The sequence below is a fragment of the Brachyistius frenatus genome, unplaced genomic scaffold (genome assembly GCF_029030835.1).
Source record: "Brachyistius frenatus isolate BFR_SWC_R1_liver_20210118 unplaced genomic scaffold, ASM2903083v1 Contig_143, whole genome shotgun sequence".
NCBI classification, from domain to species: domain Eukaryota; kingdom Metazoa; phylum Chordata; class Actinopteri; family Embiotocidae; genus Brachyistius; species Brachyistius frenatus.
In genome coordinates, this window is record NW_027210742.1 from 974422 (window position 1) to 994902 (window position 20481).

The window sequence follows — 20481 nt, forward strand, 5'->3', positions numbered from 1 at the left end:
TACGGTGACTGTTTTTCAGTCCTTTCACAGCTACTCATATTCATGGTTTTTTAATATATATATATATATTTTTTTAGGAGATTCTTGCAATGTTTAGTTCCATTGGGTTGAAACAGCAAGTCGGTGAACTCCCAAAGAATCAGCGGTCTGTTGAAACAGTCTGTCAGACACAGAAACAGACGGAGACGGGGTTATTTGTCGTGGCCAGAACCAAACATGTTGACCAGATCGGGAATGTTTCGCTGCAAACTCTGGACGCAAATCAGCGTTCACCTCAGATTCCATCTCCTCAACGGAGGACAAGAGGTCTCCAGGGTTGGTCTGAAAACCAGCACATGAACACACAGGAGGGAAAAGACATGGTCGTACCCTGTGTTGTGATCCAAATGGCACCTCAACCTGTGAGGGAACCAGTAGCTCACATTCACGCTCCTCTTCTTCAATCTCCCAAAGAAACTGAATCAGAGCAGTCGTTTCCTAAATCCTGCTATCAAGCTTCAAGTTTCAGCCAAACTCCTGTCGGTGTAAAGAGTCCAGCGAGTCCAGTTCTGTCTGAACATGAAGCGAGTTCAGTCAGCGAGGAAGAGAAAAGCTCAGCATCCTCACCAACTCACAACATCAAGCACAAATCCAGAGCAGGAGGGCAACCGAACACCCGGCAGGGTGATAAACCCCCGCAGCCTCCGGTTCTGGTCCGCAGCGAAGTCCACTCCAAAGCCCAGTCGATGGCGAGGAGCCGGCTGGAGAAGGCCAGGTCTCGTCTGCAGGGACGCATCCAGCAAGCCATGAAGTTATTCGGTGGCAAAGAGATTTCAGAGTCGCAAGTAAAGAAGAAACAGGTACAGTTTCAAACAGGGAAGGACATTGAATAGAATCTCTAACCCGGACATTAAAGTATCATTCATTAAGTCAGCAACAGTAACAACAGATGGTTTACATTTCAATTTCTTAAGTTTTCATTTTCAGAAGATTTCACAGTGATTTTTAAAGCCAGCCCTATACGTACTTGTTGCTTGTTAAGCGCTTAAAACGTGCTTCTCGAGTTGCGACATCCAGACCCTGAAACGTACCGAAAATGTAATTTCAGAATCAGAACACATCCTTTCAGGGTCTGTTGGTGTTTTTCTGTGCGTTGCTACCAGTATTTTGTTTGTGCGTGTTGGTCCAGCTGTGTGTCTTTTTCGTGCAGAAAGCTTTGCAAATTCTGCAGCCCGCCGTGCTCGAAGAGTTCCTGGTTGCGGTGGAAGGTTTTGGGGCCTTCTGCTCGGGGCCGCAGCTCCAGGACCTGATGCTCCTCTCCGACTCGGTCAGAACGCAGTGGGAGGTATGACAGGAAGTGGACACAGAGTCTGTAAGGGACTAGTTGAACAACTGGCAAAGGTTGAACCAAAGTTTTTATTTAGTTTTAAATGTAAAGGCGTAAACTAAATATCAAAGGAGTTCATAAACACACTAAAAGCTGATCAATACCTAAAACTTGATTACGTTATAACATCGTATGAAGTGATAAACATTCTTTTGCGTTGGTGGCATCACCGTTATCGTAACGCAAAGGATGTTTTAATACAGTGGAAAATGATGCATATTAATGAGTTAAGTAACACCAAGTCCAGATTTTATTCTAATCTCTTGTATCTTCTAACAGAAAGTTGAATTTTTTTCTCTCCCAAATGAATCCAATTTAGTTTTAATAAATCAACTTAACACTATGAACATATGTCTGACTAACTTTCCATAAAAATGTCCCCAAAGTGAGTTCCCGCTTGTTTGTGTCACACTCAGGATGTACGCAGAGAAATGGCTGCCTTTGTTCCCGTCTTGTGGTGTAAGCTCAGAGACGGGAAGCGGTCATTGTCGGTTGTGCAGTGTGAAATGCATACTAACGCTCTCCATGAAGCTACTGACCCGGCTGACCATAATTCTTTGCAGCGGCAACAGGTACACGCGTCACTTTAACATTAACGTCAACATCTAACTTTGCTGCGCAGCAAACTGCCCGGTGTTTGCAGAACATCAGAGATATTTGTTTTTTTAGTTTCTCAGAAGTTCATACTGTATTGCTTCCCAGGCTGTCACTGAGGGAGCTGCTTCTATTGAGGAACGTGTTGAATCACTCAGAGAGCTGAGTGAAACACTGACGCCAAGGAAATCCTGCAGCCTTGCAACAGAGCAGCTGACGGAGTCGGGTGACGTGCAGGAAACACAACCCAGTGACGCAGCAGTCCCAGATGAAGGGTAAGATGATGATCATTTACATTCCTTATGTGCATCTCCAGCATGAAGCAAAGTGGATGCAGGCAGTTATTTCAGTCTTACTTGATTTATGTTAATTAGAGAATCTCAGGCTTTAATGGGCAATGACATTTATAGATTCTTTGTGAGTAACAAATGACTAAAATATTTAGGAGTACTTTTATTTAGATACATGTCATCTAATAAGCTAAAACATACTAAATGCAAAAACCTTCTTTTTACCAAATACCTTTTAATCACTGAAAGGTTATGGAGTTTTACCTCCTATTAATGGTTGACTTTTGTTTCATGGAAACTCTTAAACTTATATTTCTGGTCAGACCCTTCTTCTTTTTTTTTTTTTTACATGTACAAATAAAGTTCAGTTCATATTTTGGCTAAATGCGGAGGAGTTTGCCACTTTAGAATTGATCTTTAAATCAGTTAACTAAGCTGCATCATTTAATTGCAGCACACAGTTTATTTATATACAATTGTCACTCCTTAATCCTTTTAGTCTATTAATCTTAATGAGATGCCTGTCAGACTGAGTGACTCTAACTAACTGCCCCTGACTTCCTCCTGATAAACATTTGTTATCTCAGCAGGGGACGGCAGCTCGAGGGAAACACCCCGGTGAGAGCGACGGCGGCCGGCACACAGTCGAGCAACAACCTCCCGCAGAAACAAAGCGTGGGCAGCCTGCAACAAGACCCCTCGCCTGTGGTTGCTGCGGCGTCGGTGCAACTTCACCGTGATATCCTTCCAGCTCAGGACGTCCCGACGGAGAAACAGGTCACTCACACACAAAAGAGAGGCTGCAGGTCGGAGCAAAAAAAAAAGCCTTCACTTCGAGCCAAAGAGCAGCTGCTTAAAGCTCGTCTGCTGCACGTTGCAGGAAGCAATCAGGAACCCCAAACTCATACTCAGGTATGAAGACATCACACAAATGGGTTTCTTTAGATTTTTTTCTTCAGTTTCTCAGCTCTGCTACGTATTTTGGTACTTTTTGAGATCCAAATTGCAGCTTGAAACAATTTCATCTTATTTTCTCAACCTAAAAAAAAAAAAATCACATAACATGAACTTAAAGTAGTTTATATAGCCTCATTGGAAGGGTCTCAGAGTGCACAGTTTTTCTTTTTTCACCATCACCATCTTAATGAAGGCAAAAAAAAGCTGAATCACAGTAATGAATTTTTCCGCCTCTCCTTGCAAGCTCGAAAATTGTCCCTCTGCAGCTTTGATTTTGATATGCAACAGGTTTCATGGGGTGCATGTGTTAATTACCCAAAACAAATCTGATTTACTTTGTACAGTTAGAGCAGCCTTCCTGATCTGAACCTTACTAGTTGTATTGGCTGTATCTGACCTGTACGAGCCCCGGTGCCATGTGTAGAGCTCTAATCCTCAGTAATTGGATAGGCTCACCGCTCCATCTTTTTACCGCTTTTCTCTCACCGTTACGATGTTACGATGCATCTCTCCCGTCTCATAGGCCGTTGTCAGGAGCAACACCGTGGAGACCAAACAGGAAGCAGAGTGGACCGTCATCCCCGAGTCAGCAGTCCCACCACAGGATGAGCCGGACTCCCAACAGGGAGCACCAGAGAGGTGTGGATTAATATCTCACTTAGACTTGCTGTTGTTTGTTTCGGTGTCACAGATTTGGCATCATGTCTGTCTCTTTTATAGCCGCACAGTGTTTTGAAAAAAACGTGTAAATCTCTTCCCCAGTTATAGAAAGACCTGCTCAGTGTTTCAGTCTCAACTCCAGAAGAACAAGCGACACTTGGAGCAGTTTATCTCGGATCCAGTCACCATCGTTACTCTGCAGAACCAAAGGAAGCATCTCCAGGCCAGTTGCAGCATTTAATTCCACAGAACAAGCTGTATTTTGATTGTGTTTCTCTGCATGTTGGAGCATGTTTTCAATCTAAATCTAGATATTTATTAAGCAGTCATTTCTTCTTAAGGTGTAACTTTTGGATATAAACTTGTTTTGCAAACACGTGTCTCCTCATTAGACTTTGAAACAACAGACGGAAGCCCTTTGGTTTGACGTTGAGCTCCAGTATGAACAGCTTTCCCGGTTCCCTCGTCTGATGACCAGGGAGGAGTATTGGAGCGAGGTGGAAAGAAAGCAGGAGCAGCTGACTCAGCAGTGGGGAGACCAACAAATGTGCCTACAAACCAGGTGCATCTTCTCTCTTAAAACTGCAGCAGCATTTTAACATTTTATCTTAGTTAATGCACTTTCATTAGAAATAATCAGTCACTTGTTTTCAGTGTGTGTTTTATACATCAGGAGTTGTTCTAAAATAATTGAATAGTATTTTAGAGCCTGGCCAATGAAAGAGTGATTTGTATTTCTTTATTTAATGCAGCAACTGTACTGTTTCAAGCTGAAGCTATTTTTCAGCTCTTATTCTACCAAACAATTGCTTTCAATTGTGCTTGCTTGTGTTACTGCATTGATGAACCCAATCAGATATACTGCCGTATTATATTACAGTTGAAACCAGAAGTTTACATACACTGCAAAAAGACACATAACACTTTTTTTCTCACTGTCTGAAGTTAAATCAGACTAAACCTCTCCTGTTTCAGGTCCGTTAGGATTACCAAAATTATTTAACTTTTGCTAAATGTCACAATAATGAGAAAGAGAATTTCTTAGAGAATTTTATATTACTTTCTTTGAGGTCAAAAGTTTACATACACCAAAAGTACTATGTCTTTAAACAACGTGGGCAAGCCCAGATGATGATGTCATGGCTTTTGAAGCTCCTGATAGGTTAACTGACAACATGTGAGTTAATTGAAGGCACACCTGGGGATGTATTTTAAGGCCACACCTCAAACACTCTGCTTCCTTGTTTGAAATCATGGGAAAGTCAAAAGAAATCAGCCAAGAAATCAGGGAGAGAATCGTGGAGCTCCACAAGTCTGGTTCATCCTTGGGTACAATTTCCAGATGCCTGAAGGTGCCACGTTCATCTGTGCAAACAATTATACGCAAGTATAAACATGGGAATGTCCAGCTATCACACTGCTCAGGAAGGAGACGGGCTCTGTGTCCCAGAGATGAACGTGTTTTGGTCCGACATGTGCAAATCAACCCCAGAACAAAAGCTAAAGACCTTGTGAAGATGATGGCTGAAGCTGGTAAGAAAGTGTCATTATCCACAGTAAAACGAGTCCTGCACCGACATGGGCTGAAAGGCTACTCCGCAAGAAGGAAGCCATTACTCCTAAAGAAACATAAAAAAGCCAGATTACAGTTTGCAAAAAGACACCAAGACAAAGACCTTAAAAGATCTGAAAAGGCATGTGCGAGCGAGGCGGCCAACAAACCTGACTCAGTTACACCAGTTCTGTCCGGAGGAATGGGCCAGAATTCCAGCAGAGTACTGCAAGAAGCTTGTGGAAGGATACCCAAAACGTTTGACCCAAGTCATGCAGTTCAAAGGCAATGCTACTAGATACTAAGGAACTGTATGTAAACTTTTGACCTTGAAGAAAGTAATGAAAAATTCTCTAAAATATTCTCTTTCTCATTATTGTGACATTTAGCAAAAGTTAAATAATTTTGGTAATCCTGACGGACCTGAAACAGGAGAGGTTTAGTCTGATTTAACTTCAGACAGTGAGAAAAAAAGTGTTATGTGTCTTTTTGCACAGTGTATGTAAACTTCTGGTTTCAACTGTATATTAACTTATTGTGAACTGATACATACGTTTTTGTAAAACTATTATAATTCAATGGACAGTATCATTTGATAAAAACCAACAATGTTACGTTTTACTTTGTTTGTGGCAGAATGGCGTCTCTGGAGAACACGGCTGACCTGATGGAGTCTGCAGACCATCAGAGGAAACTGATCTCGGATAAATTGAATCAGATCATCAGAGAGTCTGTGGACATTTCCTCTTTGACCCTCGCTGATCCTACAGTGTTATCTCATTTAAAGGTACAGTATATTTACATGTTACCAAAAAATTCCATTTAATATGTGAAGAGTGAAATATGAACACATTAATATTCATCCCTGATGTGTTGCCCAGGAGATGGATGACAGACTGCAGGCTGAAATGAGAAAGCTCTCAGAACAAAGCACCGAAGAGGAGAGACGAGGGCCGGCGGCCACGTCCCCGTCATCCCTCTGCCAGCCGCTCCACGATAGGTCCGGTCCTCTGGAGCAGCTCCGACACCAGCTGGAGGACGTTCAGTCGGCCGCCCGGGCTCTCCATCACTTCCTATCCATTGTGAGAGAAGTCAGGGCCGAGATCCCAAAGCGGGACCCCTGCGGGCAGGAAAATGAGGCAGACGGAGAGCAGGAGAGACGAGCTTGGCAGGCAGCGATGCAGAGGTTGCAGGCTGCCGCGGAACAATCCGATGCTGTTGACAGAAGTTTGAAGGCAGCGGGGATGACTCTGACCGTGGATGGAGCAGCCGTGACATGCCAGGATGTGGTGAAATCTCTGTCCAAGCAGCTGGTGGAGGTGGAGAAAACGGCGATGAAAGGCAGGACTAAAACGAGAGAGGACGAGCTGCTTCTGCTGGAAAAGAGGAAAACACAGGAGCATGAGGAGTTGAATCCTCTGGAGATAGATGTGTTCAGGGATGATTCACCACAGCAGAGCGGGACACAGGCGTGTTCAACTCCAGGTGGGACAGAAGAGGAGTCAGGGTCGGAGGCCAAAAAGAGGAGGGTCAAGGGAGAGAACGACACAAAGACCCAAAGGGAGGATCAAACACGGAGACCTGAAGGGGATGTCTCAAAAACGAAGAGCCAGGGACGACGCAGAAGAAGCAGCCAGGTTAAAAAAGAGGCAAAGGAGAAGGAGAGTTTGGTCCAGAGGAGAGCGGCGTTGTTAGCAGCACTGAGGCAGACGAAGGGAACAGCGGAGCAGCTGAGGCTGCAGGAACCGACGCTGCCTGCTCTGCAACAGAGGTACAACAATGAGCTGAGTCCAGTAACTTTTATTCATTGTAACCTCAGTGGAATACCAGATTGATGAAGCTGCAGGACAATGAAGACTGACTGAAGTAACTATGAAATGAAGCTTAAACTTTGTATTTTTATATATTCTTACACAGAAATCACAGCATTTTAATCCACACAATTAGGAAACTCATCTTTGGTGTTAAACATGATAAAAAAAACAAAACACTTTCATACAGTTTATATCAGGGGTCTCCAACCCGCAGATCTCCCGTTCAGGTTCAAACAACGTGCAGTTTCCCATAAACTTACTGGGCCGGGGCCGCTCAGGTATACTGACGGCCGCCCAGGTGTGTTTGGCGATTCATTTCAGCATTTTTAATTTTTAAATTTTTTAACCTGTCCTTGGGAGCGACACCATCATTTTGAACCAGTTTGGCCTCACAAGAGTTTGCGTGTACTGCGGTATGCATTTAAGGAACATCTGTATATTTGTAGATACAGAAAATAAACCCCCTTTCCATTCAGTTGAAAACATAAAGAAATGCATACAGAAAAAAAGCACACTGGGAATAAAGAAAGCTTATTCAGCTGATTTGGGTGGAGCTCAGCTATGTGAATACATGTTACTAGACATGAGCAGGTCTCGGACACTTTCATTTTATCACAGTCGCTGTCAGAGGAGAAAAGGACGGAGACCCGTGGTTGTAAAACATTGGCCATCTGGTATTCTGTGCATTCATACTAAAATGCTCTTTTCAAAAATGTCAGTAGCTACTATAACCTTTCTATTTTCTCGTGCTTGTTTGATTATCTGCAGGAGACGTGCCTTGACAGAGCTGGAAAGTGCCCTGGCTGGCCTCCTCCATGAGGTGCAGTACATACAAGGTGCATCTTCACGACCAGGACTCCCTGACGAAGGTCGAACCAGAGAGGTGGACGACCTCTGGGAGGAGACGACAAAAGCTGTAACCGACCGGTACAGACCAGCTGAATGTTTGATCCTTACTGCGTCTATTTTTTGATGATTAACTGCGTTGAAACTCGTTGTGCTACTTTGCTGAGCTTTGCGTGTGTTGTGTTATGAATCACACACAGGCTGGAGCAGTGTCGTGTCCTAACAGAGCTGCTGAAGAGGTTTCAGGGCGTTCGAGGGGAGCTGAGTGGGACGCTGCAGAGAGCCGAAAGCACCATCAGCGAACAAGCCTCCTACATGGGGAAAGACAACCTGCAGAGACTGCACACCCAGGTAGATCACATGATATCACCAGAATCACACTTCTTCAGATTATTGGCTTTTTCTTCTCTGCACTGCTGCTTAAACATTTTCTCCATTTCCTGTCATTGTATGTTTTTGTTAAGGTCCAGGAAACCAAAGCAGAGCTGAATGTTCTGGGAGACGACATAGAGGAGGTCCGCAGTGTCTGCAGGCAGCTTCACTCTCACCTGCGTCAGATACCAGGATGCAACTCCGTCCCGTTTGAGAGCGAAGCTGATGCTCTCATGGATCGCTGGCTGGATGTATGTCTAAACACTTTAAACTCTCAACTGACTGTTAATTTCACTACATTTTTACACATATATATTTTTTCTAATCCTTTTTAAAGGCTTTTTTCGTTACTTCAAGTTACTGTGGATGTTTTTGTAGTTTAGTTTTACCTACTGTCATATTGCTCTTAATCGGATGTCCAGTATGAATTCCAGCAATTTTTTTAAAATAATGTATCAAAAAACAAATATTTTGTGAAACCTGTCATTCATATTAATATACTTATATAATATATTTTTCTGGCTGTATTCTTTGTCGTTTGTTTGACAGATTATTTAGTGTCTTTCTCCTGCATTAAGATCACTTTAAACCCAATCTGCTCTGCCATTGGCTTCATGTGTTGTCGATCTTATACGTGAACGATAAAGTAAAACTCCATACTTTGAGTTTTGGTCATTAACTTTACCGTTACCCCATTTTTTTTTTTTGCTCTTCGCAGTTATCAGAAAGAACAGACTCCCACCTTGAAAACCTGCGTCGCGGCCTGTCTCTGTGGGACGGAGTCCTTCAGCTGGGGACGGAAGTGGAGAGTTGGACCGACAGTAAACTGGCCGTGTTTGCTCAGCGTCCGTCCTTTGAGTCTGAGGAGGACATCAAGGCGTTGCAGGTAAAACTGAGATCCTGTGTGTCGTTCTGTGATACGTGGTTCCAGATCCTTCTCAGTTATCTTGTGAATGCAAAGTTGAATGATGTCTAGATTTCTGCAGTTGCTTTGAATACCGTTAACCTCGATCTCTCTGTGTCCAGGATGAGATTGTGACCCAAGAGGAGATTATTAAACGCTTCCAGCAAAGAACCACCGAGATTCAGGTGCTGCTTCAGAGCACAGAGCCGCCGCTGGAGCTGCAGGTACAGCACGGAGCTCCGGTTCGGTTCTCTGTTTCGGATGCAGCTCTAGGATGGAAAACACACAATGACGGACAGATACATAACATTTTGGTTTCATTTGTAGCCCCAGTCTTGTTCAAATTATGAGTTGTATAACAATTTTTCACCAGACAAAGGAGTTTTTGCCTTTTTTCAGCATAGAAATTGTGACTTTTCACTGTCACTATTGCACACACACTTCACACTGCTGTTTTTTAATGAAATCTGGAGGTATTTTTACATGTTTGTCAGAGACACACTTACTTCACATGAAGCAGCTGTATTGCGTCATCTCTTGATGGATTTTGTTTTGTCAAGGTGGTAGAGACCCACATGAAGAAGAAGATGGAGCAGCTGAAGGAGCTTGTTGCCGAAGCTGAGGATGTTTACGAGCAGTTGGTGGCCGCAAAGGGACAAATTACTGGGAGGATGGCGGAGTGTTTTAATTCCCTCCAGAAGATTCAAGACTCCCTTCACACGCTTAGTGGTCGAGATGTTTCAACGGTCCTCGCAAAACTTAAAGTAAGTGCTTAATGATATGAAAAAAGGAGATAAAGAGATATATATTTGTAATAATAAATGCACATGAAATAAATTTTTCTGCATGGTGAAGATTTCACATAAGAACTTGCGTTTTAAGATGTTTAACACTTCGAAGTCAATATATTTGTCAGATTAAGCTCCCTGACTTGCAATATAAAACTGTCTTAATCAGAAATGCACTCGTACGGGCTTAAAGCAAAACATAGCACTAACTTTCAACAAGACTGATCCATTGAATATTTTAATTTCCTGGTGAAAATAAATATCAGAATAATTCTTCATGCTTCACATAAAAAAAAATCCTTACATGTCAATTTTAAAGTCCAACTCTGAAGTAAGTTTTTGTGTGTTTAAACTGGTAGAATTAGAGAAGACAATGATAGCAGGGTTTTTAAAATGCTAATCCCTAACAGTAGCTTCTTTTCCTCGACAGGAACTCTGTCTGCAGCTCCGCGTGCAGGACGAGCAGGCAGAGAGTCTGCTGGAGGATGTTGGAGTTATGGCCTCCATAGCCGGTCCAGAGAGCTTCCACAGTCTGTCTGCGGACGGGATTCAGCTGCAGGAGAAAGTCCGTAACGCCCATCAGCTCTTCTCTGAAGTGGAAGAACAGACTAAGAGGAACATCCAGGATCTCGACAGGTAACAGAGATCATACGTCTCAAAGCTGGCACGTACAGGTCCAATGATGACTCATGACTCTTCTCAACAATGTGACGTTTATGAGATGTCTGTCAGTGTAACATGCAACACTTACACAGAACAATAAAGACTTAAGAGAGCTGCTGGGCAGGAATTTCTGTTTCTTTGCCAAAGAACTCCTCGATCGCTTGACGCTCTTTAAGGTTGTCATCAGGGGATCTGCAAGAAGGAAACAAATCAAGCGCGTCCAAACTGAACTAATGTGTTGAAAAGTGTTGGAGGACCAACTGGTTTCAGTAAAACATACATCACACTTTTAATCTAAATTTTTACAATAGTAGATATGTGACGGCAATGAAAGTAATAAGCGGTATAATTAGCATCAGATTTTAAATATTTTCAAGCTGTATATTTGAATTATCATCCTTTGTGCTATAAAATGTTTTGGATGAATTTATATAGTGATTTTGATTCTATAGATTCTTGTGTTTCTGATTTTAACACATTTTAGTAATCAAAAATATTCTGTCATCGCCCCCCTGACCAAAATGTGTGGGTGCTGTGTGTGTGTGTGTGTGTGTGTGTGTGTGTGTGTGTGTGTGTGTGTGTGTGTGTGTGTGTGTGTGTGTGTATATAAGATTTGTCAAAATGCAGAGGGTCAATTTACCAACGAGGATCAATAGAGAACTTGAAAAGACGGCTTTTAGACTCGTACCATTTAAAACGCTGAGATAAACAAAGGCAGCAGGACGAGTTGAACATGTTTCAGTTGTTTACTATGCGGTAGAATCACTTTCTCCCCGTGATGCTGCTCTATTCTACAGCGTATTGTGTACACTGTCCATTTTCATTCATGCTGTGTGTGTGTGTGTGTGTGTGTGTGTGTGTGTGTGTGTGTGTGTGTGTGTGTGTGTGTGTGTGTGTGTGTGTGTGTGTGTGTGTGTGTGTGTGTGTGTGTGTGTGTGTGTGTGTGTGTGTGTGTGTGTGCGCGCGTGTGTGTCATAGGCTGCAAATGGAGGCGGAGCATCTGGAACAGTGGCTTCATGCTGCTGAGGAAAAAGCTGCAAAGGAGACGCATGTTAGATTCCTGCAGGAGGAGGCGCTCCAACAAAGGTAAAGACGTGTGATGGTCTGCATGTGTTTGTGAACACATATATTCATGTAACCCTGATTAAACAGATTGCTTGCGTATCGACCTGGACTATAGTTGCATCTTTTGACTGATGCAGCATCATATTACAAATACACCAGTGGAGCTGCTGTATAAGTCTGTACTTCAGCTTGGGAAATCCAGAGACTCTATTTGTCCTTACGTACAGTTAAGCCCAGAATTATTCATGCTCATGTCAAATTTTCATGTCTTGTCAATTTTTATTTGACCTGTTGGTTTCATCATCTGTAAATTGCTTAAACGAGTGAAAAACATTGAAAGACATTTTGCCAGAGATGTTAATAATTGAAAGCGTGAATAAACTGGAAGTGATCATTAACTGTCTTTTCATTTCTCCGCTGTGCAGCGCGAGGACTTCTCTCCTCAGGCAGCTCCTGTCCTCTTTACGAAGCAGCAGCCTTCAGAAGTCGCCGCTGCTGGAAGAGAGCAGAGAGCTGCTGGGAAGATACCACGACTTCCACGCTGACGCGCTCGGTGGCTCGAAGGAGACGCGCTGCTCTCCGAGCCGGGACATCGAGGGGTTCCACGCTCTGTCCGAGGCCACGCAGTCATGGGTCGGAGATTTGAGACAAATTGTTGACTCTCCACTTGATGAACGCTTCGGGGTTCAGAATCCTGCAGGGCAGAGACTCCACTGTGCTCAAGTAAGAAAACTTCGCCCACTCTGACTAAGCTTGCTTAGTTTCTCTTCTCATATCTGGCAAATCATATTCTGCAACAAATCAGAACACGACCTGTTTCACAGAGACATTTTCAGCGAATGTTTTCAGGAACAGTGAAACACCCTCAAGTCTGAATCAAACACACCTGTTTAGACGGTCTACTACATGACAACAAACTCCTCTTCTACAAAATGGGTGTACCTCCAGCAGTGTGATATGTCACATCAGGGTGTGGTGAAGGTTGTATCTTTTGTGTCGACATTTGTTTCTACTTGTTTCAAACTAAGGAGTGTCCACAACCGAAATTAACTTTCTGGAGCGGATAATTATGTTCCAAGCTTGACATTATCTGCTGTACGAGCAGATAGTTTGTCACTTTTCTGACTAGGTCACGCACCTTCCTGTAAAATCTACTGAACATATATTTCAGGTTTTGTTAAGAGCGACGACAGAAGCGGAGGCTCGCCTGGAAGAGCTCAGGGTTGCTGGAGATAGTCTGAGCTGCAGACTGCAGAGAGGAGATGACCTGAAACGGGACGTTAAGGAGAGAGTTCAGAAGGCAGTGGAGCAGTGGAGGGAGCTCCTGCAGTCAGCTGAGCCTTATTACAGGTGAGGGGAGCCAGTGAATGTTTTTTTCCACCTTAATGACGAATAAAACTTAAAGAATGAAATGATTACATTGGAAGAACCGGGTTTGATTTTCTTGGGTCGCCTTAAATCAGAAGCAGTATTCATCTCTTGGTGTTTCCTGGTGCTGCAGGACTCTAAAAGCTGATCCGGAGCTGGCTTCTTCCTACTCGGCCCGCAGACAGGAGGCTTGTTGCAAAGTGGAAGATCTGCAGCACCGAACCGATCGGCTGCCCACTTTCTTCCCGTGGCCTGGCACAGCTGAGCGGACGCAAGCCTCCCTTCTCGCCCGGCAACTGCAGGAGGAATCGGAGTCTTTGCAATCAATCCTCTCCGGCCTGGCTGAACAGAGGAGGGAGCTGGCGGAGAGAACCGGCGACACCATCTGGAAGGACTCCTCCCGGGCCGAGCCGGACGGCCGCTGGTCAGCACTGATGGCGGAGCTGAAGGTAAAACTTCACTTTTAAATGTTCACGATATCTGTGACGTACAGCGACCCCTGGTTCCTGAGCCATAATTCATAATAACAAGAATCAATTATAATAACACACTGAAGCCATGTGATGTCACTGAGATTACATTAAGGCAAATTTAGAAGTTAATTCTTAATCCATTTTAAAGTAAGTTAAAATGAACACTTTGGGAACATGACCTGGCGTCAGTGAAGGGGTTCTGGTTTAGTTTTGGCTTATAGCCTGTAAAATACATATTGTTTTATTTCATATTTTAATTTAATTTTTGTGTTTAATTTCATGCATTTTATTTATTTTCTGTATTTTCAAATGTTCCTTTATTTGTGAAACACTGCATGTAAGTTTCTCGCTGAAAGGCACTTTGAGCTGCATTTCCTGTATGAAATTGCCATTAAAAGAAGTTTATTATTATTATCACAGTAAACATGTGTACTTGAATATAAGCCCTCTGACTGTGTCTTGTTGTGGCTGACATATCCACAGGCTGCGTGCTCCCGCCTCGAGGAAGGTGCGAGTAATGAGGAACATGTTGCCCAGTTGCTGCAGGACTGCCATCACAAATTGACATCCCTGCAGGAGAGGATGTCAGTCTGTCAATCACAGACAGAAAGCTCAGCTGGACTCAGCTCTGATGTAGCAGCTCTGGAGGTGAGGTCCATTTAAGAAGAAACTGACCCGATGAATCACGTATAAGCTCCAGAATTTGTTAACATTCAGTCACTTGTATTGTGCCTCTGTTTCTTACAAAAACACAACACGTCACCCTGTCACTTTTTTACCTCTTTTTTTTTTTTTTTTTTCAGGCTTTGCTACAAGAAGTATCAAACATCGGAAAAGATGTTTTACAACTTGCAACACTCAAGGACTCCATCGCAGTCAGTTCCACAGCGGAGGCTCAAGCAAGCCTCACAAAGCAAGTCAGCAGCCTCCAAAACCACAAGAGGGCGCTAGAGAGCAGCATCAGAGACAATCTAACTCTCCTCACAGCGAACCACAATCAGAGAACTCAGCAGGTCAAAGGAGAAGCCTCCTGTTTACAGACAGCACTGAAGGACCTGGCTGATAATGTGAACAATCTGTCTGGGATTCATGAAGTGTTGCCTGATATCAGCCAGCTGAAACAACAGTGGCGTACCATACAGGTAACATTAAACGATGCTTTAAAACATTGTTTTAACCTTCAATAATAGAAATTAGTAATAATTAAAAAAAAAAAAAAAAGACTTGACAATATTTTCAATCACAGAAGTATTTGTCTTTCTCAGGACTTGGATACGAGGCTGACAGAGTTGGCTGCAAGAGTTAACGACCTGCAGACGACAACAGAGTCAAACATCACACAAGAAAAGCATGCTGATGTCTTCCTGGCTGTACATGCAGATTTTAAAGACCTCGGCAGGTACTTAACAGCTGTAATCCCACAGAATAATTACCATGTAAATGTTCCCAGCAGCTATATAGTTACATACAGTTTTGCAGTAAACAAATAACAGAAGATTATTTTCTTTAGACATATTTGATGACTTTAAGACTTTTTTTTTTGTTGCTCTTAAATTATATTTTCTTCTTTTAAATGAAGCTATAATTATTATAATAATAATAAACTTTATTTATATAGCACCTTTCATACAGGAAATGCATCTCAAAGTGCTTCACGAGAAAATGGCATGCAGTGTTTCACATTAAAACAGATATAAATAAAAACATGTTAAAAAGGAATTTAACAATTAAAAAAAAAAAATGTATGAGAAAAGATGAAATTAAACACCAAAACTGTCAGGACTGTTGAAGGCTGCAAGTTTATTTGAAAAGGCGTTCTCACTACACGTGTGTATGTACAGTATGTTAAAGTCCTGCCTGTTTGTTGTCTCGCTCCAGCCTCAGGTCTATTCTCGCACAGAAGAAGCAGGAGTGTGCAGACATCACTGCTACCAGAGTGAGAGAGCTCATCAGCCGGCTGCAACGCTGGAGCCAAACAGCACGAGCTGAACCATCATCACCCAGCCAGGTAAAAAAAAACACACCGATATGTTTCTCCTACTCCTCGAGAAAGACCTGCCTGATTGCTTCTTTTGTTTACTTGTGAAAAGTTTTTGTTTGTTTGTTTTGAGTTCGTTTATCTGTCCGTGCCCTCGTAGGCCGCTCTGGATGAAGGTTTACAGCTTCAACAAGCACTTCATGAAGTTCTCTCAGAACAAGACTTCCTTCTAAACTGTCTGGGAACCGAAGTGGCGAAGAAACTGGAGAAAAGTGCTTCAGGTGCTCTCGGTGAAAGCCAACCTGCACTTGAATCTCTTTCCAAATGCCTGGTGAGTTTCTCCTCAGTCACATATCTATCCAGTCCAGTGCAATTCAAATTATAATATCATGAGGTTGATATTTGTGTTAATTATCTGGATTTCACAGGTCAGTCACGATCGTAGTGGAGTTCAGCTGGAAAACAGAAATTTGCTGAGCAGACGTGATGAAGAGAGTTTAAGAAGTGAAGGTGAAGCATCACAGTCAGCTCCAGCTGATGACACTACAACCACGTGTCCTCCTGCTTCTCCATTTTCTTCTGCAACAGACATCAAGAAAAAGTCAGAAAACGATGACTATGATGACAAAATTCGAGCCAAAGGTATTTTCCGCTCTTTAGAAAAAAGCCATCCTTCGACTGAGCCTGTCACAGATGCATCAGAGGGATCAACTGTTGAAGCTGATGCTACAAAACAAGACCCGGCATGCACTTCAATGCCAAAGGAAAATATTTCTGTCACGTGTACCGCAAGTAGCCTTATGGAAATAAAAGAAGAAGATGCCTTAGCTCCTATTCAAGTCCCACATTCTGAAAATCCAGATGTTTTTAGATCAAAAATGCAACAACAATCACAGCAGTTAACGTCAACTCCACCAAAAATGAATTTGAAGACTTTTCTCAGGTCGACAGATGACAGTGGCACAATGAGCACTGATATCAATCCTCAAAGCAGCACGCCCAGGACCTCTGGAAATAACACACGGCCATTAATATCAGACTCACTTCCTCAGAGTTTATTAGCTCAGCAGGGAAACACCGTACCACTGCAGAGAGACACTACCTCAGCCTGGGTCTCACAACAGTCAGCTACAGACAATAATACAGAAATCAACTCGGCACAGTGTGTCAGTTCCCTGATCGGATCCCCAGACAACTTACCCCTTTCTTTTCTTGAAAATGCGTCTGAACATCCACCAGCACAATCAGAGACATTTAAAGACATTACAGCTGCCCAAGAACAATTGAAACACCGTGAAGACATCGGTCTGACTGCGAAGAAAGTGTTTACAGTTGTGTTGGACGTGGAGCCACAGGGCATGCAGCAAAGAGGAAACGCTGGTGTCTGCAGTCTGGATGTACTCGGATGTTTTCAGGAAGCAGAGCTGTATGATGCGAAGATCACACAAAGTATAGGATTCCCTGAGAAGAAAGCTGGACTCTTTACAACATCACTCAGTCCTGAATCAGATGAAAGAGACTCAGGACCACAATCAGAGATACTTGATGCTCAAGAACCACAGAAGTGTTGTGAGGATGTGAGTGGTAGCCCAGATGAAGTATTAACTAGAGTCTTGGACATGGAGCTGCAGCCAAAGAAGATACAGCAAAGCCAATATGATGGAGCCAGCTGTCCAGACGTTCTGAGATGTTCACAGGAGGCGGAGTTTTCTGATGCAAAGCTCACAGAAGTTTCAAGCACGGGATTCCCCGAGAAGAAACCAGGATTCTTTACAGCATTAATCAGTCCTGAATCAGCTGAAACAGACTTAAAAAGTCACTATTTAAGTTCTGAATCAAACCCTACAGTGCTAGTGAAAGCAAAACTGCAGGATGTAAAACCTACAAGTGCCAAATTACAATGCAAAGAAAACCTCAAAGCTCACGAATCAAAGCCTAATGAGGTGTCGACTTCCTCAACGTCACGTGACACTGTAGCTGGATTTCAGCTCACTGGTTCACATGCAGCAGGAACAACGTCTCAGGATGTCCAACAAGAGGAAGGGACAGATTTCTGTCCCCATGAGGAACGACCGGTGAGCTCAGGCGGGTGCACTGTGGAGGATTCAGTGCAAACCGAAGAGGCCTTAACTGAAACACAAATATCTGCCAGTGACAATAAACAGGTGACGGCTGCGGACGCCGCACACAGCGCAACATGTGAGGAGACGGCCAAACGAGAAAACACAGAAGAAGCTAATGACTCTGAATGCGTAGAAAGTGAACATTCAAAAGTGCCAGAAATACGAAACAATGCTTTGCTGCTCAAAGAAGAAAATGGACGGAGGTTACCTGCAGAGCCGGAGGACACGGCGGGGACACAGAGACAGGTAGGCTTCATTTTAAGATGTGACTGAGTGGGTTTTGTGCTCCTCTTTTTCTTAGAATTTTATTTCTCGGGTAGAAAAAAAACGTTAAATACTAAATTTGATTAAATTGAAAACTTAAATACAAAAAAGTGTAACCTTTGAATTGGCACAGGTATGAAACCTGAAAGACAGAACTACCCAGGTCTGTAATTAAGACTGGCAGTGATTATATCTATTATACCTTTGATCCAATTAAGTCAGATAATTTGCTTCGTGTTGTCAACCTCTAATACAGTATGATGCAGCTAGTAGATAATGAAAATAAAGGATCAGTGGTTGTTGGCGCTCAGCCTGAAATGGCTCTGTGATGTTTAGTTGTTTGTAGTGTATGGAAATTTATTCAGAAAATGAGAAAAGTATCAATAAATGGACAAATAACAGGTTTTTAATGTCCAATTCTATAGATCATTTTAAAAAAGGAGGAATTCTTCTGTATTTTAGTCTTTATTATTTAATAATACTTAATTATTATATATTATATAATTATTATGTAATAATAATAAAGACTACAATCTATAGTGGAAACTAACAAGAAACAGGAAGGCAGAGTTGGATGAAGTGCAATACATCAAATAGTCAGTCACACCCTTCCATAAAAAAAATTCTGATTGACATTACCAATGGCTGGTCTCCAACTTTTAAAATAAATAGGGAAACAGTCTCAAAAGTTAAACTCCACAAATATAACGCACTTCGAACTTGTTAAAGAAAATCAAATTTGCTGCTGAACCAGATGTCCTGAATGAATTTATTGTGTTCTTTGACATTTACAAACTAATGTCATTTTCCTTTCTTACCTTCAAGTTAGTGTGCAAAAGAGAGGAGGAAACTGCAGTTATGACATTTTGCAACTGTAATTTTATCCTAAATTTGGCTGAAACGTATTTGCTTGTAGTTCAGTCTGCATAGTTAAGCATTTGCCATTTGAATGTCACAATTTTGCCAAAGTCTTTTTTTATTTTAACAATTCTCATTCAGTGGTTAGAATTTTTTTTTTTTAAAATTTTCCCCTGGCATAAATGGATGAAATCTATGCTGGGAATTGCCATGTGTGCTGCACAAAATGTGTCATGAACTGGTATCACAAAACAAATTAATGCAATGCAACAAAACACAAAATGTCATGTTAAACAGAGAAAAAAAGCTTAATGTTAGAACCTGAGTAGCGAGCTGGAAAATCTACCAACAAACCTCCTTTAAGAAAAAAAAAAATCAAACATTACAAAAAGTATCCTCAACAACATTTTAATGTTTTTTTTCCCGCTACCTGCTGCATGTTTATGCTCAGTTAACAGCAGCGCCCAGGGTGGATGAAATATGAGGTATGAAAGCAGTAAAGGCAGAAATGATACTCTGTCGACCTTACTGATGTTTCTCTGACATCCAGAGAAACGGAGGAAGTACCACTTTTTGGAGACCAATTGCCACCAGGCTTTGTGTGATGTCCGCACTTTTCCTTTTAAGCAGTTGAACATTTCATTTTCGTGGTCTTTCACAGTTTCTGTATGCCTCAAAAGTTATTTGAGGAATTCTTTTTAAGAAGGCAACCTGTCATTACGCCGAGTAACCAGCTGACATATGTTTCCAGAGACGTCTGCCGCGTGTCCCAAAAAGGTGCTCGAATACCTGGCTAAAGAACAGTTAGCCAGCAGGCTCCCAGAGTCCGGTTGGATGAGATGGATTAAAAGGAGGTGTTCTGGAGAGGTCAAAATGCTAAAAACGCGCTGCTAATATAAACTGGAAACTTTGCTTCCTCTGTTAAGCATTTTGATCTGAAGGGAGTGAATATTTTTAGGCTTTTATCAATTTATTTTCCCTGTTTTAGCTTTAAAAAAAAAAATACATAGATTTGCTAGAGGTTTAACCAGTTAAAGTATTTATTTAAAAAAAAGTTTAATTTAAAAACCTTTGTGAGGAAAGCTTCCCCTCATTTTTGCACCACTTGACTGAGAGCGATACAAACCTGGTTGAGACAAGCTCTACACATGAGAGTGAAATATCCTCCCTTGCACTGTTTTCTGCCGGCAGCGAGTCTGAAACATGCAGCGTGTTTTCATATCGTCCTTATGCTCCTCCTACACCCTGCTACAATCTTCACCTCAGTCATGCCGCAGGTATTTTTAAAGGCGCCTCCCCTGTTTGTAATTTAGAAAACCAGCAGCCTGTGTCATGTTTTGGCGTTTGCCCTGTCTAACCGAGTCATAACAAATCACTTGTTTCTTTAAAGAAGCAAGAAAAGGCGTCACTTTGTGGGTGAATAAAAGGAGTCCTTTCCCCCTCAGGCCGGAACGCCTCGCTCAGGCACATTCTTGTGTTTAACTGTATTGAATCGCCGGGCCACCGTCAAACCTGTTAATATTTACCAGCATGGAGCAGGGAGAGA

General features: G+C 42.4%; 1 protein-coding gene across 1 annotated transcript in view; it reads left to right on the forward strand.

The window, feature by feature from the left end:
* Nucleotides 1–20481, forward strand: part of syne2a (spectrin repeat containing, nuclear envelope 2a) — a 78451-nt gene that overhangs the window by 12341 nt on the left and 45629 nt on the right. The window contains exons 23-48 of the mRNA XM_069715441.1: nucleotides 78–839; nucleotides 1190–1324; nucleotides 2069–2235; nucleotides 2838–3162; nucleotides 3731–3846; nucleotides 3970–4090; nucleotides 4260–4429; nucleotides 6056–6206; nucleotides 6301–7190; nucleotides 8002–8160; nucleotides 8280–8430; nucleotides 8544–8702; nucleotides 9170–9337; nucleotides 9478–9579; nucleotides 9916–10119; nucleotides 10574–10779; nucleotides 11785–11892; nucleotides 12297–12594; nucleotides 13043–13221; nucleotides 13373–13688; nucleotides 14196–14360; nucleotides 14516–14854; nucleotides 14978–15111; nucleotides 15591–15720; nucleotides 15851–16021; nucleotides 16119–18059. Of these exons, the coding sequence (XP_069571542.1) occupies nucleotides 78–839; nucleotides 1190–1324; nucleotides 2069–2235; nucleotides 2838–3162; nucleotides 3731–3846; nucleotides 3970–4090; nucleotides 4260–4429; nucleotides 6056–6206; nucleotides 6301–7190; nucleotides 8002–8160; nucleotides 8280–8430; nucleotides 8544–8702; nucleotides 9170–9337; nucleotides 9478–9579; nucleotides 9916–10119; nucleotides 10574–10779; nucleotides 11785–11892; nucleotides 12297–12594; nucleotides 13043–13221; nucleotides 13373–13688; nucleotides 14196–14360; nucleotides 14516–14854; nucleotides 14978–15111; nucleotides 15591–15720; nucleotides 15851–16021; nucleotides 16119–18059 (7767 nt within the window). The remainder of the gene's footprint in view (nucleotides 1–77; nucleotides 840–1189; nucleotides 1325–2068; nucleotides 2236–2837; nucleotides 3163–3730; nucleotides 3847–3969; nucleotides 4091–4259; nucleotides 4430–6055; nucleotides 6207–6300; nucleotides 7191–8001; nucleotides 8161–8279; nucleotides 8431–8543; nucleotides 8703–9169; nucleotides 9338–9477; nucleotides 9580–9915; nucleotides 10120–10573; nucleotides 10780–11784; nucleotides 11893–12296; nucleotides 12595–13042; nucleotides 13222–13372; nucleotides 13689–14195; nucleotides 14361–14515; nucleotides 14855–14977; nucleotides 15112–15590; nucleotides 15721–15850; nucleotides 16022–16118; nucleotides 18060–20481) is intronic.